The sequence below is a fragment of the Hyperolius riggenbachi genome, chromosome 10, assembly GCF_040937935.1.
Source record: "Hyperolius riggenbachi isolate aHypRig1 chromosome 10, aHypRig1.pri, whole genome shotgun sequence".
Taxonomy (NCBI): domain Eukaryota; kingdom Metazoa; phylum Chordata; class Amphibia; order Anura; family Hyperoliidae; genus Hyperolius; species Hyperolius riggenbachi.
This window is the reverse complement of record NC_090655.1, coordinates 220,985,146-221,012,184: the sequence shown is the minus strand read 5'-3', so window position 1 is coordinate 221,012,184 and position 27,039 is coordinate 220,985,146. Positions and strand designations below refer to the sequence as shown.

Here is a 27,039-nt window from a genome sequence, read left to right as displayed (position 1 = left end):
GTCACCGAAACAGAAAGTGGCTGCTGGCGGAACCAGGAGGATTGGAGGGAGACGGCGAGGGCACCGGACAGCTGCAGGGGGCTATTGGAAGCCCTAGGTGAGTAAAACTCATTTTTTTTTGTTTGACTTAAGTGGCCCTTTAAGGTGGCCATACACCTGCCGATTATGGGCAGAATCGACAAAGAGACAAATTTATCTCTAATCGAATCTGATTAGAGATAAATTTGTCGATTGTTGATTCTGCCCATAAACTACAGGCCGATTCTCGTCCGATTTCAGCATTAAATCTTCAGGGAATCGGCTGAGCCCACCGCTCCCATTGAATGTATAAATGTGCCCCCACCAGTGTGTCCATTTATACGTTACCTGTCTAGTAACAGCCTCCATGCAGTGTCCCGTAACCTCTGGGCAGCTCTCCATACACGCTACTGGCGCATAGTGGTTGACGTCGGCGTATAGCGGACGTCAGATGCTATGTGCCAGTAGCGTGTACGGAAAGCGGGGCGAGGGGTTACGGGACACTGCATGAAGGCTGTTACCAGACAGGTAACGTATAAATGCACACACTGGTGGGGGCACATTTATACATTCAGGGGTTTCATCGTCACTCATTCCAGAAATCGTCACCGTACCGAGGCGCACTTCGACCAACCAACTTCGGCCCGACATCTTGCAGCATGCGCGATAGACAAAGGTTAGTCGGGCATGCACTTGGCGGCAACGATTTTCATCCAATTAGATTATAATAATTGAATTGGATGGTCGATCAGCGGACAAGTCGCCTGATGTATGGCCACCTTTAATCCTGGTACACACCTTAAATAAAAATTGGCCAATGATTAACCAATTTTACCACCTTTATGTAGTTGGAGGGCGAACAGATTTTGAATGCTATGAACAGGTTGTATACGTAAGCTCTTGCACTGTATGGAGGTGGTAAAATTGGATGTGTGTACCAGACTTTAGTGAGAGTGATATGGAGGTTGCCATTTTTATTTCCTTTTAGGCTAGTCACACACCAGGACGTTGCGTTTAGGGGACGATATAGGGCACATAACATGCCCCTAACGCAACGCCTGGTGCTCTCTGGTGTGGACGTCGGAGTGAGCCGCATTGTGCAGCTCACTCTGGCATCCGTGATGCGTACTCTTGGACGCATGCGGCATCACGTGGTCCCGCCCGGCCAATCGCCGCATAAAGCGGCCGCTCCAGGAAGTAAACACTACACGTCACTGAGTGCAGTGAATATTAAATAGCCATGTGCCCGGCCGCTCTCCCCTCCTCCACAACATGACTGAGCATGTGCAAACAGTCTAACGCGGCTTAGCCACGTAGAACGCACAGCATGCAGCACTTTGCTGCGTTACAATGTAACGCAACGTGGGCAGTGTGAACAGCCCACTTGTGTTACATTGCTGTGCGTTGGGGGAGCATTACAGGCTGCACTAACGTGTGCCTGTAACGTCCCTGTGTGCAAGAAGCCTTAGACCGTACCAGTTGCCTGGCTGTCCTGCTGGTCTATTTGGCTGCAGTAATGTCTGAGTCACACCAGAAACAAGCATGCGGCTAATCTTGTCAGATCTGACAATGTCAGAAACACCTGATCTGCTGCATGCTTGTTCAGGGTCTATGGCTAAAAGTATTATGCTGGGCATACACGGGTCGATACTTTTTATCAATCGAGCCGCTGATGGCTCGATTGATAATTTCCGACAGGTCCGATTGCCTGCCGGATCGATTCCCCGCTCGATACCCGCGGGCGGACAATAGCGGAAAATGAGCGGAAGATAAGGACTCGCCCGCAGGGACGAGCGGGAATCGATCCAGGCGCGCGGGGACGCGGCGGGAGTCGATCCGGCTGTTAATCGAGCCGCATAAATGAGCAGTGTATGCCCGGCGTTAGAGGCAGAGGATCAGCAGGATAGCCAGGCAACTGGTATTGCTTAACAGGAAATAAATATGAAAGCCTCCATATATCTCTTGCTTCACTTGTCATTTAGTCAATAAACTGCGCAAAAGTCAATCGATTGGATATGTTGGAGCAATAGAGGGAGCTATCATGGTTGAGATAAGCCAGTGTGAAAGTCCATAGGGAACAGTTCTCCAATCACACAACTTACATTACTCTAATTAGCCAAATAGTGTGGGCATAATATTACTACAATATACCTGAAACCTAGCAGGGCGCTGTCCACCCAATTACGTTAGAGGAATTTCCCAATGGACTTTCTCATTGGCTCACCTCAACCATACTAGCGCCCAATAGATTACTGCCTGATTCGATGGGATCAAATTGATTAGAAAAAAATAATGCATGTCTGGCCAGCTTTATGAATATGGAGAATACGTTGTACAGCATTGTTACTGTTGTCTCTAGGTTAGCAATAGTATGGTACATACGGTGCGACCCATCATTTCAAAGCCAATAGAGATCCCATGAATGGTTCTGTTATATCTAGACTAGCATATACTCTGTGAAATGTTACACAGAGAATATTATAATGTAAGATTAGTGGACTGTCGTCTAGGAAATCTAAAATGTGTGTATTTGCATGTTTATCTATGTATTGATCTATTATTGTGTATAATGAGGGTGCATAGTGGTGTAGTGGTTAGCGCTCTCGCCTTGCAGCGCTGGGTTCCCGGTTCCAATCCCAGCCAGGGCACCATCTGCACAGAGTTTGTATGTACTCCCCATGTCTGTGTGTGTTTCCTCCATACACTCCAGTTTCCTCCAACAGTCCAACAACATACAGATAAGTTAATTGGCTTCCCCCTAAAATTGACCCTTGACTAAGATACATACCCTACATGATACAGACATAGGACTATGGTAGGGATTAGATTGTGAGCCCCTCTGAGGGACAGTAAAGTGACGAGACAATATACTCTGTGCAGTGCTGCGGAAGATGTCAGCACTATATAAATACTAATAATAAAAGTGCATACACACCAAATACACTTGTAAGCACATGCATTTTCCAAACTGCCTGCTGCCATAGTACACACATATTAGCATTAGAAGGGATGCTCCAATTCTCTGCACTGTGTTTGTAAATGTACTGCTACACACGTTATTATGTGGAGATGCGTGCATTTACATTGCAATGACTGTGTGACCCACTGAACAGAAAATGCAAATACACACAAAGAAGCATGAAAAAGGCAATGCATTCTTCTGTGCATTTCTATGTTTTTTCTTCTATAGTCTATAGTCATGTTGCTAACTGTCCCTTCATTGGAGCCCGCACTCTAATCCCTGCCATAGTCTTAAGGTGCTTACACACGCCTGATTTATTCAAACGGCGGGTTGTCAGACCCGCCCGCAGGGCGGCCGTTCTAGCAACAGTTTTCCTGGGTGTACAGTCTGTCGGCAGGCTGATAAGGCTGGTTTTGACAGATCCAAGGCTGGTTTTGACAGATCCGCCCCACGGGCTGGTCTGATGACCCGGCGTTTACTGGAATCCGGCGTGTGTACGCGCCTTTAAGCCTCTACACATATTAGACAGAACCCAGCCAGGTCATCACAGCAGAGAATATAGTGCAAGGAGTCCCCAAACTTTGCACCAGTTGAACATTTTTGAAACTCCTGTGTGTCCGAACTAGCAAAATGTAAACCCTACCTTTTCTGATTGGCCCTAGGTAAACCAAACTTGCCATATATACTCTGATAAAACATGCCCCAAATGAACTAAAACTTTGTATCATGTGCAAGTTATCACGTCCCATAGTGTGCAGCTCTGATGAGAAAATATGTGGCTATGTGCTAACCCAAATTGGGTAGTAATTACAGACTGCATATGAGGCATACTTAAAAGTCTAGGGGGATTTGCAGTGCTTTCAAACATGCAAATTTGGACATTTGAAACCTACAGGCTGCTTGTTCGGACCATTTGGAAATGATTGATTCAACCCATTGATCTGATGGGAAATTGCATGGTGTGTACCAGACATTATGCTAAAAATGAGAGAAGACCCATATGATCAGTAAGTGTGGAGGTTGCTACATTTAGCACCAGTTATTCTGATCTACCGTATATACTCGCATATAAGCCGACCCGCATATAAGCCGACCCCCAACTTTTCCCTGAAAAAAACAGGGAAAAATGATTGACCCCCATATAAGCCGGGGGTAGGAAATGCTGGATTGGTGCAGCCCCCCAGTGTGTCCCAATATAGCTAGTATAGTGCCCAGTATAGGTAGGTAGTGTCCAGTATAGCTAGTATAGTGCCCAGTATAGCTAGTAAAGTGCCCAGTATAGCTAGTAAAGTGCCCAGTATAGCCAGTATAGGTAGGTAGTGCCTCAGTTTAGCTAGTATAGTGCCCAGTTTAGCTAGTATAGTGCCCCAGTATGGCTAGTAAAGTGCCCAGTTTAGCCAGTATAGTGCCCAGTTTAGCTAGTATAGTGCCCAGTTTAGCTAGTATAGTGCCCAGTTTAGCTAGTATAGTGCCCAGTTTAGCTAGTATAGTGCCCAGTTTAGCCAGTATAGTGCCCAGTTTAGCTAGTATAGTGCCCCAGTATGGCTAGTAAAGTGCCCAGTTTAGCCAGTATAGTGCCCAGTTTAGCCAGTATAGTGCCCAGTTTAGCCAGTATAGTGCCCCAGTATGGCTAGTAAAGTGCCCAGTTTAGCCAGTATAGTGCCCAGTTTAGCCAGTATAGTGCCCAGTTTAGCCAGTATAGTGCCCAGTTTAGCTAGTATAGTGCCCAGTTTAGCCAGTATAGTGCCCAGTTTAGCTAGTATAGTGCCCAGTTTAGCGAGTATAGTGCCCAGCATAGGTGGGTAGTGCTCCCCCCCCCGGCCGCCGCTGCTATTTTACCTTCTTAGACAGCGGCCGCTTCCTAATCCGCGTTCCTCTTCTTTCTCAGAGTGTCAGTGTATCACAGCAGCGCGCCGGGCGCTGCTGCTGTGACGATGCAGGGGGCAGGAAATAGCGCGGCTCCCTATAACGGCGATCTGTATCGCCGTTACCAAGGGAACCGCTCTTTCCTGCCCCCTGCATCGTCACAGCAGCAGCGCCCGGCGCGCTGCTGTGATACACTGACACTCTGAGAAAGAAGAGGAACGCGGATTAGGAAGCGGCCGCTGTCTAAGAAGGTAAAATAGCAGCGGCGGCCGCGGGGGAAGCGGGGAGGGGGGGAGCGGGGCGCGGACCACCCACCACTAGACCACCAGGGAAGACTCGCATACAAGCCGACCCCCCAACTTTTGACCCCCTTTTTGGGGGTCAAAAATTCGGCTTGTATGCGAGTATATACGGTAATCAGCATCGCGTCCTCCCACGCCAGAAATTAGACATTACACAGAGTAACGTTCTACTTCTATTTTATTTCCTTTTATTTTTATAAGCAAATGTTTTGTTGTGTGTAATTCGGCAAATGACTTATGGAAGCGCCGGCCTTGTATTTGCCTGTACCGTCCCAGTAAAAATACTACCATGCACACTGCATGCGCAGGCTCATTAGCGTACTGTGCCCTCCTAACTGCCACGTGATGAGCTTGTAGCATGGCTGTGATACTCCACTAGTTCAGCCGCTACTACGGTAATGTGCGCTGCACTCCTGGCTGGTCCCGCCTTCTTTCCATGAGCTGCTGTGATAGGAGGAGAGCCAGCAGCTGGGCCCTCACCATAATTAGCCGGGCGGAGCACCCAGGTAATAGTGCTTGTGCAGAACACTGTAGTAAATACATACAGTTACATAGTTGGAACCTGGGGACTGAGTTTACTATTGCCAAAGGTTTACTAGAACAAGATTCTTCTGTATTATATTTGTATGTATATTTTTTCCTGCCCGTTTCACCTTTTCTGGAATATGAAATATGTATTAAGTTAGTCTTCTGTGTACTAAGCAGAGAAATGTCATTTCCTATAGAGACTGCAGAGTATTGTGCTGCATTCCATTGCGTGTATTGTATGCTCGGTTGTTTTCTTTGCTACCCGTGTGAGATTGCATGGTGTGAGGTGCTTCCATCATTTGGGACACGTAAACGCACGCCTGATATGTAAACGCAAGCCTGAGCAGGGCTGTGGAGTTGGAGTAATTTTAGATACCTGGAGTTGGAGTCGGTTTCAATAAACTTAGGAGTCGGAGTCAGATGTTTTTTGAACCAAATCCATAGCCTTAGTAAAAATTAGACTTCGGAGTCAGAGCACTTTTGGGTACCCGGAGTCGTAGTCGGAGGTTTTAGAAATTGATGATTTTTTTACCGACTCCACAGCCCTGTGTGTGTGTGTGTGTGTGTGTGTGTGTGTGTGTTGTGGGGTGTGTGTGTGTTGTGTTGTGGGGTGTGTGTGTGTGTGGGGTGTGTGTGTGTGTGTGTGTTGTGTTGTGTGTGTGTGTGGGGGGGGTGTGTGTGTGTGGGGTGTGTGTGTGTGTGTGTGGTGTGTGTGTGTGTGTGTGTGTTTTCTAGCAGATTTGTTTGCACCTGACTGCTAGAGTTTGCCTAATCTTGCAAGTTGTGGTTGAAGGCGACATCCTTGTGTTATCCTTGTGAAGCGAAAATAATAAAAAACAGATACTTGAGGAGAGGGGAGGCTCTGGGTCCTATACAGCCTTCCCGTTCCTCTCCGGGTCCCCCCATTCCAGCACTGGCTCCCCATTCAAATCTGCCGCAGGAGGCTTCAGGAGCCTGAGACAGACGGCTCCAGTCTACGCATGTGCGAGTGCGTTAGAGAACCCCCATGTGCAGTACATAGCAGCTCGTCTTCGGAAGCACTCGGACTCCTGAAAACCTCCACAGCCTCCCACAGCAGCAGACAGCAGTCTTTAATCCATTGGCCTGAGACTGCTAACAGGGGAGCCAGCACTGGAACGAGTGGACCAGGAGAAGACCGGGAAGGCTCTATAGGACCCAGAGACTTCCCTCTCCTTAGGTAAGTATCTTATGTTGTTTTTTCGCTTCAGGATGGTTTCCCACTGGGGTGGTGGTCACTGAAAGTCTATGGGCACTTTATGCTGAGCCCAACGTTGTCCCCAAAGTTTTTCAGCTGGGTGCGCCACCCATCTGATGCAGTGGCGTAGCTAAGGAGCTGTGGGCCCCGATGCGAGTTTTACAATGGGGCCCCCCAGGCACTCTATACATAACAATTGATACGGCGCACCAAAACCTGCCAATGGCAACTACAGTGTCAGAGGTGCAAGAAGGGGATGGGGAAGAGCTCGTTAATGTTTACCACTACTCAATGTATATATATAAGTGATTATTATGAGCACATGACCAATAGAGTACTAATACTGTAGTTGAGGGAGGGCCTTCGGGGCCCCTCTGGCCCAAGGGCCCTGATGCGGTCGCTACCGCTGCACCCCCTATTGCTACGCCCCTGATCTGATGTCTGTGAGAGCCCAGGTAAAATGATTCCCGTTCTGTGTGGCTCATTAGTGAGCTGTATCATTGCAGCCAGCCGCTGTCACTCAGGGAAGCTATCTCCGCCCTCCTCCCCAGCAGTTGTGTGGAGGGGCGGGGAATGTTGGTGATGTCACACGCAGCTCAGTTGAGCTTGAGCTGAAGATTGAAGAGGAAGTGCAGCTCTGTTCTTTGTGGAATGTCCAGCCAGACGCTTTCCTCCTGCCTGTTTGTGTGTGAGTCCCCCCTCCCCCCCCCCCAGCTAGAACTTTAGGATGCTTGACCCTTTCACCCCCACGATTATCCTGCCCTTCTACTGGATTCCCCGGGCCATGATTGATGCCAGCAGTGACTGGTGTGAGGGAGCTGCAGCTTGAGGGGGAGAGAGGAGAGTGAGCCAATGTGCAGATGGCCACAGACTCATCCAGGTCAAAAGCAGGCAGAGACACAGTGATTAGACACTCTGGCCCCTTTACAGCCACATAGACAGCAATATCCCATGTGAGGGACAGTGTCATTACAACCAGCAGCCAGGTTCAATCTGCAGATTTGAAAATGAAACTACCATTTTTTTCCATGTTTCCTATATACAGGTAGTCCTCATTTAACAAACGAGATAGGGTTTGTAGGCTCGTTCTTAACCTAAATCCGTTCTTAAGTTGGAACGCTATGCTGTTTCTGCCCCCTTTTGCCTCCAGTGTCCCCCTGTGTGCCTGTTTGTCCTCCCATGTGCCTCCATTTGTCCTCCCCTCTGTTTGCCCCCACTGTGACTCCGCATGTCCCCCTCCCCTTAGTGCCTGTTTGCCCCCCATGTGCTGCCGTTTGTCCGCCCCCCTTCTCCTCTCGCTGCATCCAGCTAGCCACGTACAGCACCGCTTCCTGACTGTCATGTGACATACAGGTTCCTGTTTGTCACATGACATACAGGAAGCGGTGCTGTACGCAGCTAGAGGGAGCTGGATGCGGCGATAGGAGGACAGAGACAGCGTTGGACTCGTTCGGAGGTGAGTCTATTGCTGTTCCTGCACACGCCGGCACTTGGGGGAAGTTTGAAGCCGCTTCTTCAAACTTCCCCCACGCGAAAAAATGACATCATCCGACGGGATTGGGCTGTTCGTATCGGCGGGCCGTTCGTAACTCGGGCGTTCAAAACCCGAGGGCTACCTGTATATGGGTGGTGTAAGCTGCCTGCTTATCAATATCGTGCTATGGCCCAGAAATCCTCTTTTCCACACTAGGACAACCCATGTATATATAGGAAAAATTGCTAGTTTCATTGTCAAATTAGCAGAAGGGTAGTTAGAACTCTAAAGGACACTTAGGGCTGGAACCCACAGGAGCGCTTTTGGCAGCGTTTTGGCAGCACTGCGATACGCTAGCAGTTTGCCAAAACGCTGGGCTAATGTTAATGGATGGGGCAACTTCCACAGGAGCGTTTGCGTTTCTCAGAAACGCAAACGCAGGACATGCAGCATTTTGGGAGCGTTAGCGCTTCAATGTAAAGTATTGAACCGCTAGCGGAAACGCTCAGCAAAACCTAAACTGAGCGGTTTTGCTAGCGTTTTGCGGTTCAGCACACTGTAACAAAATGAAAAATAATTCACAGGACCAATCAGGATAAAAACGCAAAACGCTAGGCACCCGCTGGGGAAAAAAATACAATGTTGCAAAACATGACCAAAAACGCGCATGAATCCGCTTGCAAACCGCTCAGGCAAAACGCTAGCGGTTGCGTTTTGCGTTTGCGGTTTTCAGTGGGTTCCAGGCCTTAAACTGTTGAAAGAAAATGGCCAGCTACTTACCTAGGGCTTCTTCCAGCCTCTTAAAGTGGACCTGAACCCTTGCACTGGACAAAAGGAAACAGAGAGAAATGCACCCTGTATGTATTTAGAGAGCTTAGCCTGTTTAATTCCCCCTCATCTGTGTCTAATCGCTAGTTGTAATTTGATCCCCACTGTGTCACATGACTGCCATGGGAGATAAGCAGATAAGCCCATTTGAAAGCACAGGCTGTAAACAATATGTCTGCTTCCATGAATCAGGAAGTAGAAACTGCAGATTTATTTTAGGATTTGTATCAGCTGTAACAAAGATATGTTTTTCTGTAAAGGTGGTTATGCTGTTGTGTATCTTTTAGAGCAGAGGGGACATTCTGAGTTCATGTCCGCTTTAAGTTGCTCTTGTCTCTTGCAGTCATTCTGCACTGCTTCGTTCCTCTTCTGTCCCCCTCTGAGCACTGCATGCGTGGTCAAGTGTCACTCGCCTCCTTCATCACGTTCCTGTGACCAGTATTGTTCTGCACTTGCATGGTAACTACTAGAAATTGCTACTGCGCATGGGCAATGTGCTCACGGCCACAGCAGCACATTCGAGGAGGTGCAGGGCTAAGAAACAGAGCAGCGTGGAATGGCGGTGAGGGAGCAAGAGGACTTCAGGGGGCTAGAAGCAGCCCCAAGTAAGTTACTGGTCATTTTTTTCTTCAGTTTAGGATGCCTTTAAGAGATTCCAGTACAAAAGACAGAGCCTAGCCTGTCACTTTAATTGGGGGGGGGGGGGGGGGGATTCCTTACCACCTAGTAGCACCCAGCATGTCCATCCCCACCCAGCTACTTTTTCATACCACCCGGCTGGAAAAAATGTCTGGGGAGAACACTGGAGCCGGGGTGGCGCGATGTGACGGAATCGCCACATCCTCAACGCTTGTACAAACTTACGTTACCGCGTAATTTTGCGGTGACGTGTGGCGGACCGGAAGTCATGAAAGTCTATGCCAATGCAGGGGTTCTTTAAAAAGGTGGCAGTGCGGCGCACATGCGCGGAAGCAGATTTTTACAATATGCTTCCAGTCACGTCTGTATTTTCAAAATAGGAAGTGAGCGCAAGCGAGTGTCACTTACTATTTGGATGTCGGCTAGAAGAGGGATTACTGCTTGTTAACGTGGTGATCCCCGAAGGCCTGTTTGTGGCGGTTTGGCCCTAGGGCTGCACCATACCACTGACCCCATTCTGCAGTCTGAAACTGGCCTCAGAATCACTGTAAATAAGGCAGCTCCTCATCTCAATTGGGACGAAAACCGTCAGGATCCTATCTCTGCTGGCTTCATGCAAGGCCGGGCCCTGACTTATCTTGGTATGGGTCTAGTAATAAGTAGTGAAATATTGATTTACATTTTGACATTGTAGATCTTGCAGTAAGGTAATTTAATCTTTCTTATTGTATAACTAGAATGCATCGTCTCCACACAGAAGACTAGACACCTTGCCTGCAACTCAAGGATCAGGAAACTAAGGGACACAGCCTGGAGGAAAAACACTACTGTTTGCAACGGCTGAATTAGTTCTGTTGCATTATCCTTCGGAAGCTCACAAGCACAATGAGTAACCAAGAATTGCTGGAGTGCAAAGTGAAAAAAGAGGAAAGCTCCATCTTGGAAGAAGGGGAAAGCTCCATCTTGGAAGAAGGGGAAAGCTCCATCTTGGAAAAAGGGGAAAGATCCATCGCTGACACAGCAGAATCCTCCAAGCCTGCCAACAAAAAGAAACCTGCAGTTAAAAGAAAATACCATGAGTCTTACTTAAATTATGGGTTCATTGCTACAGGTGATGCCCTTTCTCCAAGCCCGCTTTGTCTAACATGTGGCAAACGGCTATCCAATGAAGCTATGAAACCTTCAAAACTGCTACGACACATGAAGACCCAACATCCTACATTAATTGACAAGCCTTTGGAGTTTTTCAAAAGGAAAAAACTTGAGTATGCAGGACAGAAGCCATCAGGCGTAATGGCTAAGCCCACCACTTCAACAAATGTATGTGCATTAAGAGCATCATTCTTGGTGGCTAACCACATTGCTAAAGCTAAAGAGCCATTTACCATAGCTGAAGAGTTGATCCTTCCTGCTGTAAAGGACATTTGCCGTGAACTTTTAGGGGAGGCTGCAGTTAAAAACCTGGCACAAGTTCCTCTTTCGGCTACCACCGTAAAGAGACGAATTGATGAAATAGCAGAGGATATCGAGGCACAGTTGATAGAGAGGATTAATGCATCACCATGGTATGCAATACAGGTTGACGAGTCTACTGACGTTGACAACAAGGCGATGGTGCTCGTTTTTGTGCGCTACATTTTTCAGGAAGATGTGCATGAGGATATGTTATGTGCGTTATTGCTGCCAACAAACGCCACAGCTGCAGAACTATTCAAGTCTTTGAATGATTACCTATCGGGAAAACTGAATTGGTCACTTTGTGTCGGCCTATGCACAGATGGAGCTGCTGCCATGACTGGACGGATGTCTGGACTTGCTGCTCGAGTTAAGGAGGTTGCTTCTGAATGTGAATCTACGCACTGGGTCATCCATAGAGAAATGTTGGCTAGCCAAAAAATATCACCCGAATTGAATAACGTTATGAACGATGTGATTAAAATGATCAACCTCATCAAAGTACATGCCCTTAACTCACGCCTATTCGAGCAGCTCTGTGAGGAAATGGATGCAGACCACAGGCGTCTTCTCCTAAACACAGAAGGTAGATGGCTTTCTAAAGGCAGATCACTAGCCAGAGTTTTGGAGTTACGGGAGCCACTCCAGAGATTTCTTTCAGAGAAACAGTCACCACTGGCAGCACATTTCAGTAGCAAAGAATGGGTCGCAAAACTTGCTTACTTGTGTGACATATTTAGCCTGCTCAATGAACTCAATCTGTCACTCCAGGGGAGTACAGCAACCGTGTTCAAGTCAGCGGATAAAGTGGCAGCATTCAAAGCCAAACTGCAATTATGGGGGCGGCGAGTGAACACTGGGGTTTTTGCCATGTTTCAAACATTAACAGAGATTCTGGAAGAGACCGACCCTGGGCCTACGTTCTCCCAGCTGCTGCAGGATCACCTGTCTCAGCTTTCACAAGAGTTTGAGCATTACTTCCCAACCTCAAAAGACCCCCGAACTGGAAAGGAATGGATCCGTGACCCATTTGTGAGCAAACCGGATGATTTAACTTTATCTGTAATAGAAGAGGGTCAGCTACTTGAGATTGCAAATGATGGTGACCTGAAAAGCATGTTTGCGAGAACTTCAAATCTCTATCATTTCTGGATTCAAGTCAAGGCAGAATATCCTCAGATCGCCACCAAAGCACTGAAAAGCCTCCTTCCATTCCCAACATCCTACCTTTGTGAAGCAGGATTGTCTGCAGTGACTGCAACCAAAACAAGATCACGGAATAGACTGGACATGAGGAACACACTTCGGGTGTCTTTATCTCCCATCACCCCAAGATGGGACAAGCTAGTTGCAGGGAAACAAGCGCAGGGCTCCCACTGATTCTGCATTATGATGACTTGCATTACAAAAGTATATAAAAAATTGGAAAATTATAAAGAGGGATCTTATTTTGAACAAAATTATATAAAGAACCTCCTCTGATTACCTTAACTTCAATGGCGGTACGCAGTTTCAGAGGCTGCGTCCACGGGAGGATTTTTTTAAAATAAAATTTGATTTGAATGCTTAAGCTAGCACTTCGTTAACTAATTATGTCCCCCGGCACCGCTCTGATCTCCCCGATCGCCGCCGGCAATATTTACCCGTCCGCAATCCCGCGAGAGCCGCAGCTTCACTATTTAGCTTCAGTCGTCGCTATGGCGACGATCGGACATGACATCATGCGCAGTCCCGATCCTCCCCATAACGAAACCTGGAACTGATTGGGAGGCTGCGCCATCGCGGCGATCAGGGGAGAGCGGAGGGACCTGGGAGGCATGGTTAGCTAGCGAAGTGGTAGCTTAAACATTTAAATCAAATTTTATTTTAAAAAATCCTCCGGGGGCCATGTGATCCTCTCCGGCGGCTAGCCCGAGCGTAGGTCGGGCTTGTCGCCAGGGAGGTTAAAAAGAGCACCCACTATAGGGAGTAGTAGGAAGTAGTGAGTTTAGATTCCCTAAAGCAGAGTTCCCCAACCCTGTCCTCAAGGCCCACCAACAGTGCATGTTTTGCAGAAAACCACAAACATGCACAGGTGAGGTAATTCGTGCCTCAGCAGAGCTGATTAACTGCCTCTGTGGATTTCCACAAAGCATGCACTGTTGGTGGGCCTTGAGGAACTCTGCCCTAAAGAATCTGACTGGTTGGATTACAACCCCAGGGAAACTATAAATGTGGACATTGTTCCATGTGCCCCCAGTTAAAACAAGGTAAAAGTTTGAATATAGGGCCAATAGAGAACAGGCCAAAAACTCATAACGTGTCAAACTAAATTCGTACTACCAGGGAGATGAAAACGAGGGTGCAGGAGCATGTTCGATCGGTAGATGCAGGAAAAGGAAGTACAAGGCTAATAGAACATGTAAGAACGGAACACCAGAGCAATCCATATTGCTTTTCCTTTGCAGGACTGGAACAAATACTGATCCCATGTAGAGGTGGATATAGGGAACAGATGCAATGGGGGCCTTAGGCCTCAATGATCACATAGATATGGTGTGTTTCCTTATTAAACTGAACTGAATGTGCACACTTTTTGTGTATTACAACTCTGATATTTGAATATATTTATATGATGAGATGTAGTGCCCAGTTTACCTAAAATATTGTTTTTAGTTGGATTTGGGGTATATTATGGAAATTTGAGGTGTGTGGGGCAAAGTGGACGAGACTATAAGTTGGCGCTGAAATACATCATTTTAATACTGATAGTATACAGTAATAAACAGAAAGTTTGTTTAAGAAATTGTGTCCATATATATTAAGAACTCGACCCTTCACGGATACTTATCCAATGCTTATGTTTTTATTTCATTTGTTATAACGGTTATACAGCATAGCAAACCAGCACAACGTTAAAGGTGGATTGCCCTATATCAAGGATAAAGGGCAATCTGCCCGAAATGTTGTGCTGGTTTGCTATGCTGTACAACCGCTATAACAAATGAACTAAAATTGTAAGCATTGGATAAGTATCCGTGAAGGGTTGAGTTCTTAATGGAATATATATGGAAACAAATCTTATTACCAAACTTTCTATTAATAACTATACTATCAACTTGAGTTGGTTGGAGGTGTGATAACTATCTGGACCATCTGTGCCATTTGAACTCCCCGCATTATGTGAGCAAGGCCTGCAGACTGCTTGTTGTAACGGTTAATAAGAAATTGTCCCATATTTTGTATAGAAGCTGCCTTTTGTCTCTCTCCCTCCTCTGTTCTTTCCTTCCTTCCCTTGCCCTTTTCTCATCTCCCCTTCCTCGTTTCCCATGACAAGATAAGAATGTGTATATCTATCTATCTATCTATCTATCTATCTATCTATCTATCTATCTATATTTTGTGGATAGGATCTATCTGCATTCATTCACAGTACTATGTATGTGCTTTTTAGAGCATTTTTTATCTTTTTGCCTACAAAGCCTTTTGTTCTAGCACTTCTGGATTAATGTTTACTAGCCAACCCGCGTCGTAGCATACGCCGCATCTATCTAATAGAGTACGTGCCTCAACCTTGAAGCAAGAAGAAGTAGGCTTTCCATGAGAAAATGTATGCGTGCTCAAACACCAAGTTTAACCCTAGCAAGTCTGGCTTTGCAAATCCGGCCTAATTGGCTATTCATGAGGCAATGCTCATGCAAATATGCATTTGCTTTCGCATGCCAAACTATGCAGGGTCCAAAAACCAATACCGCAAAGCAATCGCCCTGCGGGTATTAGTTCATGCTACATTAGCACTATCCAGGAGCGCCACGGGGAGGATTCCGAATGCCCCCATACAACCGGGGGACTGCGGGGTCCCAGGCTCTCTTACTGCCTGTGAACCACAGCGGCACCCCGGAGGGGGAGGCTGGGTGGCGCAGCTGCACCCCCCCCCCCCCAAGTGTGGTCAGCGCCGGGAGAGCCATCCGCACCCACCTCCCAATATTAAAAACAGGCACTTACCTTAACGTCCATTGCGTTCTGCAACATGCACATTAACTTGGGGGCACCACATGAGAAAGGAGTGAAGCATGGGTCACCCTGAGCTTTAGAGCTCAGGGCTGGCTCACATACAACACTCCGGGGTGGGAGGAGGACAGGCGCAGACAACTCACTCCAGGGCTCACACCACCAGAGCAAGCCATCCACCACCTGCCTCCAAAGGATGTAACTGCAAAAAATGCTTTCCATGAGAAAAATTTTGCGTGCTCAAACACCAAGTTAAACCTAGCAAGTCTGGCTTTCCAAATCTGGCCTAATTGGCTATTCATGAGGCAACGCTCATGCAAATATGCATTTGCTTTCCCATGCCAAACTATGCAGGGTCAAAAAACCAATACTGCAAAGTGCTCGCTGCCTGGGAACCACAGCGGCACCCCGGAGTGGGAGGCTGGGTGGCGCAGCCGCCCCCCCCCCCCCCCAAGCGTGGCCAGCGCTGGGGAGAGCCGTCCGCACCCACCTACTAATATTAAAAACAGCCACTTACCTTAACGTCCATTGGGTTCTGCTACATGCGCATTAATTTTCTCATGGAAAGCATTTTGTGCAGTTTGTAACCTTTGGAGGCAGGTGGTGGATGGCTTGCTCCGGTGGTGTGAACCCTGGAGTGAGTGCGCCTGTTCTAGCCCCCCCCTCTGGAGTGCTGTATGTGAACCAGCCCTGAGCTCTAAAGCTCGGGGTGACCTATGCTTCTCTCCTTTCTCATGTGGTGCCCCCAAATGAATGCGCATGTAGCAGAACGCAATGGACGTTAAGGTAAGTGCCTGTTTTTAATATTGGGAGGTGGGTGCAGACGGCTCTCCCCGGCGCTGGCCACACTTGGGGGGGGTCGTCCACGCCACCCAGCCTCCCCCTCCGGGGTGCCGCTGTGGTTTCCTGGCAGTGAGAGAGCCTGGGACCCTGCGGTCCCCCCAGTTGTATAAAAAGGGGGCATTGGGAATCCTCCCCGTGGCGCTCCTGGAGGCCTGGAGCACACCAAAAACTGCTAGCAGATCCGCAAAATGCTAGCAGATTTTGAAACGCTTTTTCTTATTTTTCTGTAGCATTTCACCTAGCATTTTGCGGTTTTGTAAAGCGTTTTTGGTGTAGTAGATTTCATATATTGTTACAGTAAAGCTGTTACTGAACAGCTTCTGTAACAAAAACGCCTGCAAAACCGCTCTGAACTGCCGTTTTTCAGAGCGGTTTGCGTTTTTCCTATACTTTACATTGGAGGCAGAAACGCCTCCGCAATCCAAAAAATGCCTCACCTCGGGAGTATGCGTTTCAGCAAAACGCCTCCCGCTCTGGTGTGCACCAGCCCATTGAAATACATTACCCAAGCGTATCCGCAGCCGCAAGTGGATCGCAAAACGCTGCCGAACCGCTCTGGTGTGCACTAAGCCGGATAGTGCTAATGTAGCATGTAGCAGGGTGACTGCTTTGTGGTATTGGTTTGTGCATGCATTTGCATGAGCATTGCCTCATGAATAGCCAATTAGGCCAGATTTGCAATGTCAGACTTGCTAGGGTAAAGCCTCTTTTCCATGGACTGTGAATAGGCAGTGAAATGGCTCTCAAACTCTCACAACTGCTCACTGCTGCCTGGTAACTGCTTGCTGCTGCCTGGTAACTGCTTGCTGCTGCCTGGTAACTGCTCAATGCTGCCTGGTATCTGCTCAATGCTGCCTAGTAACTGCTTGTTGCTGCCTGGTAACTGCTTGTTGCTGCCTGGTAACTGCTTGTTGCTGCCTGGTAACTGCTTGTTGCTGCCTGGTAACTGCTTGTTGCTGCCTGGTAACTGCTCACTGCTGACTGGTAACTGCTTGTTGCTGCCTGGTAACTGCTCACTGCTGACTGGTAACTGCTTGCTGAGCACACAGCTCAACAGTTCGTGGAAAAGAGGCCTTAAACTTGGTGTTTGATCACGCATACATTTTCTCATGCAAAGTACTTCTTCTTGTTTGAAGGTTGAGGCACTTAGTCTATTATATATATAGATGCATTTGCATTACGTTTGCTTAAAGAAAACCTGTAACTTTAAAAACCTCCCCTGGGGGGTACTTACCTCGGGTAGGGGAAGCCTCCGGATCCTATTGAGGCTTCCCCCGTCCTCCTCTGTCCCACGGCGGCGGAGAAAATCCTCCTGGAACGGCGGGGATGTAAATATTTACCTCCCTGGCTCCAGCACAGGCGCAGTATCGGCTCTCCGCCTCGGAGATAGGCGGAAATAGCCGATCGCTGTTGGGCCGCTCTACTGCGCAGGCGAAAGTCTTCTGCACCTGCGCAGTAGAGCAGACCTGACGGAGATCGGCTATTTTCGCCTACCTCCGTGATGAGAGCCGCAACAGCGCCCCCGCTGGAGCCAGGAAAGCGCTTCTCAGGCTTGTCGAGGTGGGATTCCAAGACACTTCGAGGAGCCGAGGTGAGTACCCCCCAGAGGAACTTTTTTTTTTTTTTTTGTTACAGGTTCTCTTTAATCCTGTTAGACGAGTTTTTTTCAGCGCCATCTAGTGTCTGGCTATGTATTTACGCGTGTATATTCTTTATACACGTTAGTATATATAACCAAGGTGGAACGCAGTGGCTTCTGGTTTAGCGAAGTACGTCAGTTGTGACGTCCGCGACCAACAAGCCCTGTGTATAGATGGTGAGACGCGTGTACGGGAAGAGGAGAGCATCCATTATTTAAATCCCCAGAGAGAGTCCCCCAGCACGCGGGGAGACTGAAGACGCTCATTTGAGCGAAAACGGACGTTAGGCGTACCGCTGCTTCCACCCCGCCCCACAGCCGTACTTGAGGATTAGTATGATTTAGGATTAGTATGATTTAGGATTTGTTTCAACAATGCTGGCATATGTGAATGTTTTACCTCAACAAGCCTGAGTAATTAAAGCTTTTTTTTATGGACGTTTATGCAGTGCCGGATTACATTTCTCTCTATACATGGTACAAGTTCATGGAATAGACTGGACATAAGGATCACACTTGGGGTGTCTGTTTCCCATCACCCCAAGATGGGACCAGCTAGTTGCAGGGAAACAATCGCAGGGATCCCACTGATTCTGCCTTATGATGACTTGCATTACAGTTTCTTTGATTTTATATATTTCTATGATGTAATATGATTACAGTGCATGTTCATTATATTATATAGATTCTTTAAATTCGTGTTTTATGTTTTTGATTTCTCCTCTTCCCGTTCTGCCGGGCCTTGGAAAGAATGTCTTGCATCAAAGTGGTCCTCGGGTCCAAAAAGGTTAAGGACCCCTGACAGTGGCGTAACTAAGGAGCTTGGGGCCCCTGGTGTGAGTTTTACATGGGGCCCCAAGAACTCTATGAATATGGGGCCCCAAAGCATACCAAGGACAGCTGCAGTGTCAGATTGGTGTAATCAGAGTAAGACTATAGCTTGTTGAAGAAAACCTGTACTGAAAATACAAGTCAAAATAAGCATACACAAGTCATACTTACCTTCCATGTAGTCTACTCCTCAGTGTCTTTCTCCTGTCCCGCGTTCTATTTGTTCACTATGATCAAGGGAATTTTCCGTCCTCCATTTTGAAAATAGCCATTACCCCATAACAGCTTTCTGGTCAGCACACAGTTAAACTGTAACATCGCCCACTTGAGCCATAAGGAAACATGGACATTACCTGGTACATCCGTTTTCCTCTCAATTATAACTGACAGCAACTGATATTTTACTGACAGCAACTGATATATTTCAGATCTGACAAAATATTGTCAGAACTGGATGGGATTATTGTCAGAAGAAAATGGTGAGCTTCTGAGAGGAGCTGATGGCAAGGTAACTCTGTAATGTTCACTTGAAGTTACCTCATGTGTTTATTTTAAATATTTTTACTCAGTACAGGTTCTCTTTAAGGATTACCACTATGCAATGCAGCTATAGATGTCTTCATTATCAGCATAGCACCAATAAAAAGCTAATAAGATGGATGAAGGATGGTCCCTGGTTGGCCATTTTGGTCCAAGGGTCCCGGTGGGGTTACAACCTCTGTATCCTCTATTGCTATGCCACTGACCTCTGCTCTATCCCATCCATTGTTTTCTATCTTATGCTAATTTTGCCTAACCAGTGGGCGTGGTTGATGGTATTCTTTTCAAGCTATTGGCTTGTAATATATAAGCTTAGGCTGGTGTGCGCAAAGCCCAGGTAGGCCCCACCATAGCCAAAGTCTTTCTTGAAAAGAATACCATCTACCACCCCCACTAGTTAGACAAACTTAGCATAGTATAGAAATGAAGGGATGGGATAGAGCAGGGGGTCCTTAAACTTTTAGGACCACTTTATGCAAGACATTGTTTCCAATCTCCATGGTAACCTCCTTTAGAACATAGTCCTGCAGAATTGCTTCTAAATTGAATATATACATAACTCAAACTAATCTTTCAAGTCATTTGGGCTCAAGCCAATCAATTTATCAAATATAACTTATCAATTATTATACGTTACCAGCCAACTGAAATGTTTACATATTTGCTGTTTAAAGTGGAACTGAATATTTACTTAAAACAGAGTTTCACTTACTTGGGGCTTCTGCCAGCCCCCTGCAACCGTCCTGTCCCACGCCGGTCCTACACTATTCTCCGTTCTCCCACCGCAGTGCCGTTTTGTTACCGACTTGTAAGTTGACTGCACCTGCGCAGCCCTGGCCATACGTATCCTTCTTTGCATTCCCGTCCTGCAAGAGGCTATTGTGGACTGGAATGCAAAGAAGGATACGTATGGCCAGCGCTGCACAGGCACAGTTGCAGTCTACTTACAAGTCGGCGGTAATAAAACTGCACCGCGGCGGGAGAATGGAGGATTGTGGAGGAGCAGTGTGGGACAGGCTGGCTGCAAGGGGATGGCAGAAGCCCCAGGTAAGTAAAACACTTTGTTTTAGGTGAATCTTGAACAGGGACCATCTCATTAGTGTTCATACTAGGTTTGTTTATTTTATTTTTTTTCTTTCTGGTCTGTGATTCCTTAAAAAAAAAACCTCTAGGGATACTTACCTCGGGAGGGGGAAGCCTCTGGATCCTAATTAGGCTTCCTCCGGTGTCCCGTCAATCCCCCGAACTGCGACTAGGTAATTATTTATCTACTGCAATCCTGCGCAGACGTACTAGCGGCTCTCCGTTTGGGTTAAGGGGGAAATAGCCGAACCCAATTGGATCCGCTCTACTGCACAGATGCAAGTTCTTTGCGTCTGCGCAGTTGAGTGGATACGATTAGGTTCAGCTATTTCTGCCTTACCCCAACATAGAGCCGCTAGTGCGCCTGCGCAGGATTGCAGTAGGTAAATAAATCCGCACTTGATGGGGGAGGTTTTAGCGGAGCCAGCGCTGGATTCCCCCAAAGCTACAGAGGAGGGAGAAGCCTCTTTGGGACCCTGAGGCTTTCCCCTCCCGAGGTAGGTATCCCCCAGAGGGCTTTTTTTTTTTTTTTAAAGTACAGGTTCTCTTTAGTTTAATTTGGATTCCATTAAATTTAAATTAAATTCATTTTTCCTGGACAGTCCTCTTTTCTTTAAAAACACGCTTTTATAGCATAACAAAGCTTTATTCCAAATGTAAAAGTTTAAAAGTGCACTTACATTTGGTAAGATCATATGCGCATTTAATGCAATAGTCGGCATACACCCCATAGTGGGGGAACCCAAATCTCCTCAATTTTCACACACTCTCTGATCTCTGATTTGGAAGGGAAAGGAATCTAATCTGATAACAACAACAATAACAATAATATTTATGACTAAGGGCAGATGGTAGGCCCGATACGCGTCAGTTGATCCTGTTTTTATTGCATATCTTGTGGATTTTTTCAAATAAATTTTTCAAGCCTTTTTCACTTCAACCTGTCTTGGTTTGTGGATCCTTTCTTCTACAACAATAATATTTATATAGCACTTTTCTCCCTGGGGACTCAAAGCGCTGTGACCCTGCATTATGCAGTCTCAAAGGCTAGGGAAAAGAGGTGGGTTTTTAGCCTTTTTTAAAAGGAGAACTGTAGTGAGAGGTATATGGAGGCTGCCATATTTATTTCCATTTAAGCAATACCAATTACCTGGCTATCCTGCTGACCCTCTGCCTCTAATGCTTTCAGCCATTGGCCCTGAACAAGCATGCAGCAGATCAGGCGTTTCTGACAAATTTTGACAGATATGACAAGATTAGCTGCATGCTTGTTTCTGGTGCGATTCAGACACTTCTTCAGCCAGATGGATCAGCAGGGCTGCCAGGCAACTGGTATTGCTTAAAAGGAAATAAATATGGCAGCCTCCATATACCTCTCACTACAGTTCTTCTTTAAAGCTGTCCAGAGAAGGAGCCTCTCCTACTGATTGTGGAAGTAAGTTCCATAGAGTAGGGGCTGCATAGGAAAAGGCCCAAGCACCAAATGTTAAGTGTATCCTGGGAATAACCAGCTTCATCTTGTTGGCAGAGCGGAGGGTGCGTGGAGGGGCATAAAGTTCCAATAGATCCGCTATGTATTTGGGTCCCATAGAGCCTTGAATGTCAGCAGGCAGATCTTAAAGGGGAGGTTCAAGCAAAATAAAAAAATGAGTTTCACTTACCTGGGGCTTCTACCAGCCCCATGCAGCCATCCTGTGCCCTTGTAGTCACTCACTGCTGCTCCAGTCCCCTGCTGGCAGCTTGCCGACCTCGGAGGTCGGCGGGCCGCATTGCGTACATTTTTACGCATTCCCGCTAGTGCAGTAACATTAACACATACATTTTTACGCATTACTGGTTCAATGCGTAAAAATGTATGAATTGAACAAGTAATGCGTAAGTAGTGACTACGAGGGCACAGGATGGCTGCATGGGGCTGGGAGAAGCCCCAGGTAAGTAAAACTCATTTTTTTATTTTGCTTGGACCTTCCCTTTAAAATTGATTCTCCATTTTACTGGCAACCAGTGAAGAGTTTGCAGTACTGGGGAGATGTGTGAGCTGCGGGGGGCATTGGCTAGGAGTCTGGCTGCAGCATTCTGTACTATCTGTAAGGGGCGCAGAACCTTATCTGTAGATCCGATGAACAGGGAGTTGCAGTAGTCTAGGCGGGAGGATACAAATGCGTGAACCAGGGCAGGTAGGTCTTCAGCTGGGATAAGGTGTTTGATTTTCGCTATATTTCTTAGATGGAAGAAGGAAGGCTTGACGACAGCTGATACCTGCTGTCTGAGTTTTAGATTTCCATCCAGGATCACCCCAAGGTTTCGCACAGAGTCTTTATACTGTACAGTATCTCCCCCAATTGCTAGTTTGAGGTGGTGAGCGTTTTGAACTTTATCCATCATGTGTGGACCACCAACACCTCTGTTTTGTCAGAGTTCAGCCTCAGCCAGCTGGTGTTCATCCAATTTTGTAAATCCACTAGATAGCTGTACTTCACCAGGGAATGTTCTTTCTACTATTTATGTGCTAAAAACAATGTACAAACTTCTAAACAAACCTTTTTTTCCAGATATTTCTGGTTACAACATGCATGTGCATCCCAATTTGGCTCGGAACTATCAATGGTGAAATCTAATAGACTGGTTTATCTTCTGCACATGCAAGATTTCACGGAACCCTTAGGGTGCCCATACACGTATCCATGTTCCGGCTATAAATCTCTCCCCCCCCCCCCAAATGTCCGATTGATTTTGATGATCAACAGTATTGATTGGACAGGGTGGAAGTTCTAGGATGATCAGGAGCTTGCAGAAGCAGTGGTAGATCAAACAGCAGTGTTGCTATGGGCAATTGATCGATAAGTTGAGTATAATTTTCCACCATTGTTGAAATAATATTGCTGTTTATCTTTTTCACTGATTTGTACTACTATTTTCGAGGTACCACTGGCAGTATTTCTATTTCTTAAAGTACATACGCGCATAGATAAAAGTCAGCTTTGGCTAATGTTCACCTTTCTAATATGTGTACAGCATACAGCCAATGTCCCTTAAAGAGAACCTGTACTGAGTAAAAATATTTAAAATAAACACATGAGGTAACTTCAAATGAACATTGCATAGTTACCTTGCCATCAGTTCCTCTCAGAAGCTCACCATTTTCTTCTGACAATAATCCCATCCAGTTCTGACAATATTTTGTCAGATCTGAAATATATCAGTTGCTGTCAGTAAAATTTCAGTTGCTGTCAGTTTTGCTGAGAGGAAAACTGATTTACCAGGTAATGTCCATGTTTCCCTATGGCTCGAGTGGGCGATGTTACAGTTTAACTGTGTCCAGACCAGAAAGCTGTTATGGGTAACAACCATTTTCAAATTGGAGGACGGAAAATTCCCTTGATCACAGTGAACAAATAGGATGCAGGACAGGAGAAAGACACTGAGGAGTAGACTACATGGGAGGTAAGTATGACTTGTGTATGCTTATTTTGACTTTTAATTTTCAGTTCAGGTTTTCTTTAAGGATCCAACACTCCAGTCGCCCATTAACCACTTTATCCACCACTACAGTATATCTACATCCTCCGTGACTTCATCTAAGCCACGAATCAGTAGATATACGTGTTGTAGGAGAAGCAGTGCTGTGCAGGATTGGGCTTGCTGCTGTGCACATTTTTGGCACTATCTGATGCAGCACTAATTGGTGAACGTGAATATATGTTTCGTGAGCTAATGAGATTGATTTTTGCCATTAAAAATAGTTTTATTTTTTCAGTTCATAGTAAAAAATATCTTCACCATAAATTATGACAGGAACATAATCTAAGTTTTGTGATAAGCGGTAAGAATAGCCAAACAAAATTTGTGTTTTTTTAATCTACCGTAGCACTTTTTATTTTTAAACTGGAAGTGTTATTTTCTATTTTTTTTCCTTGTTTTCCCATTAAAATTCATAGAAAACAAAAATGTTCAAGTGAAAAAATGGCATACAATGAAAGCCTAGTTTGCCTGGAAAAAAACAATATATATTTAATTTCTGTGTCATAAGTAGGGATAAAGTTATTTCCAGGGCTGTGGAGTCGGTCCAAAAGTCCACCGACTCCGACTCCTCAGTTTAGGATTCCACCGACTCCTCTAATTTGCATATTACAATTTTGTTGATTAAAAGTATGTAACATGAAATTCGTCTCTTAACTGCCAACGCTTAGGAATTTTACAAGACAACTGAAGTGAGAAGGATATGTAGACTACTATATTTATTCCCTTTAGACTAAAACTAGTCCTTGGTAAGAGTACTTGTAAAAGGTACAAACCGGAACAAAGAACATCTATCAGGCCCTAGGCAATGTAAGTGTGGGTACATGTAAGAGTGATGTGCAGGTACTCTGCAGGGGAATGAGGAGATTCTTCCTCTATTACACATTCTTCATGCACAATCTGAACAAGGTTTATGGGTGACAGACAACACCTCTGTGTTCAATGTGCACAACATTCTCAGTGGATTCCCTGCAGCTCTGTGGGGAGTGCATAGGTAGAGTATAGTACTACTGTGTAACAAAGTAAACCTGAGACAGATGAAATTAAAGTTTTATACATACCTGGGGCTTCCGCCAGCCGCCTTCAGGATAATCAGTCCCTCGTTGTCCTCCTCCGCCACCTGGATCTTCTGTTATGAGTCCAGGTACTTGAGCCAGTCTGGAATAGTGCGCATGCAAACACTCCACCGCCACTAGCATACTACACCTATTGCGCAGGTGCAGAATGTTCCTGGCTGTGGGAGCGGCACGTGGCTGGACTGCGCTGACTGGCTGAATTACCGGGACTCATAGCAGAAGATCCAGGTGGTGGAGGACAGCAAGGGACTGATTGGCCTGAAGGGGGCTGGAAGAAGCCCCAGGTATGTATAAAACTTTACTTTTCATCCGTCTCAGTTACCCTTTAATTCGCAGTCACCAAACCAAATTTTAACAACATATCAAATTATTTGATTTCATGAGCAAAGAGAGTGGGTACATTTGCATAAATCAGCATCAGTGCAGAATTATTTCCATCTCATTGACCATCTCTATTAGTGATACGGCTACACATCAGGCTTTATACTTACAGCATAGATGTTATTCAGTATATATAAGAGATTCCTGTGTACACATCATATATACAGTCACAATCAAATATGTGTGTGTATATATGTGTGTGTATATGTGTGTATGTATGTATATATATATATATATATATATATATATATATATATATATATATATATATATATATATATATATATATGTATATATGTGTGTGTATATATATGTGTGTATGTATATATATATATATATATATATATATATATATATATATATATATATATATATATATATATATATATATATATACACACATTATTTTTAATGACTATTATCTGAGAAATAGAACATTTTTATCATATTTTCTATATTTACTAGTTACAAATTCATTAGGAGTCGGAGTCGGTGCATTTTTTCCCGACTCCGACTCCAGGCACCCAAAATTGCCCGACTCCACGACTCCGACTCCACAGCCCTGGTTATTTCTGATTAAATAAGGGCATAGCTAAACTGTCAAAACTGCTCTGGTCCATAAGTGGGAAACAAGGTCTGGATGTGAAGTGTTTAAAGCAAACTTGAACTGAAAATTAAAAGTCAAAATAGACACATACGTCATACTTGCCTCCCGCGTAGTCTACTCCTCAATCCCTTTCTCCCGTCCTGCGTCCTGTTGGCCCACTGTGAACAATGGAATTCTCCATCCTCCATTTTGAAAATGACCATTACCTCATAACTGCTTCTTGGTCAGAACACTGTTAAACTGTAATAACGACCATCTGAGCCATCAGGAAACAGGGACCTCACCTTGCTCATCAGTTGTCCTCTCTGCTATAACTAACAGCAACTGATATATTTCACTTCTGACAAAATCTTGTCAGAACTGGAAGAGATCTTTGTTAGAAGAAAATGGTGAGCTTCTGAGAGGAACTGATGGCGAGGAAAGTATGTAATATTCATTGACAGGTACATCATGTGTTTATTTTAAATATTTTGACTCAGTTCAAATTCCCTTTAAGGGTGCATTTGTGGTGTACAAGGGTTGGAAAGCGAGAGATGTGTTTAGGAAGACAATTCCTAATGATTTCATGAAAGTCCAGATCTCCAAATATATGACACCAGAAGTTCAGGCTATTACATTTTAGCTACTCCACCACATTTACAATTCGCATGCTTGAAAAAGGATCTCTAGAGACCCGAAATGGACTACTTCCATCCAAATCTATTACTGTGACAGGAGTGGTGAATACTGTGAGGCCTCGTATCTCTGATTGTGCTGCATGCCATACAGATGGCCATCGCAATGCGCAGCACTACGTTGCTATGCGATTCTTCCCAATATGTCTGCAATCCTATTCATTTATGATGAATGGAATTACAATGCAAGCGTGCAAATATGTATTTTGATTCTGCAGTTTATGCGCTTTCTGATGTCATTGCAGATCGCTTCACTACACATTGCTGAAAATGCGGTTTAAATTGTGCAAGGCCATATACTTGGTGGAGAAACAGAGAATAGTAAATAAATAACTTTATCACAAGCCAGATTAATAAAATTGCAGAATGTCAATACTACAGGGCTTTCCATATACAGTGGTACCTTGGTTGGTGAGCATAATTTGTTCCGGAAACATGCTTGTAATCCAAAGCACTCTTAAAGTGAATTTCCCTGTAAGGAATAATGGAAATCCAGATAATTTGCTCCACAATCCAAAAACATTTATAGAAAATTTGAATAAAATCCACAGCGCTAGTTGCAAAAAGT

The 27,039-nt window shown here is 45.6% G+C and overlaps 1 protein-coding gene and 1 long non-coding RNA gene across 8 annotated transcripts in view; one reads left to right on the top strand and one right to left on the bottom strand.

Annotated features, from left to right (window-relative positions):
* Positions 1-27,039, top strand: part of LOC137534538 (zinc finger protein 84-like) — a 38,416-nt gene that overhangs the window by 4,740 nt on the left and 6,637 nt on the right. For 2 of the 6 annotated variants that reach the window (XM_068256079.1, XM_068256078.1), the window contains exon 2: positions 10,571-14,124. The exons of 1 other annotated variant lie outside the window; for it this stretch is intronic. In XM_068256079.1, coding sequence (XP_068112180.1) covers positions 10,719-12,668 — 1,950 coding nt within the window. In that variant the 5' untranslated portion in view covers positions 10,571-10,718 and the 3' untranslated portion in view covers positions 12,669-14,124. Of the gene's footprint in view, positions 1-7,504; positions 7,581-9,900; positions 10,475-10,570; positions 14,125-16,829; positions 19,100-27,039 lie in introns of those variants that run through there. 3 more of the 6 variants (XM_068256077.1, XM_068256076.1, XM_068256081.1) reach the window with 3 other exon arrangements.
* LOC137534542 (uncharacterized) overlaps positions 9,383-27,039 on the bottom strand; it is a 233,382-nt gene continuing 215,725 nt past the window's right edge. For both annotated transcript variants that reach the window (XR_011024368.1, XR_011024369.1), the window contains one exon: positions 9,383-10,869. This is a non-coding gene — a long non-coding RNA (uncharacterized lncRNA). The remainder of the gene's footprint in view (positions 10,870-27,039) is intronic.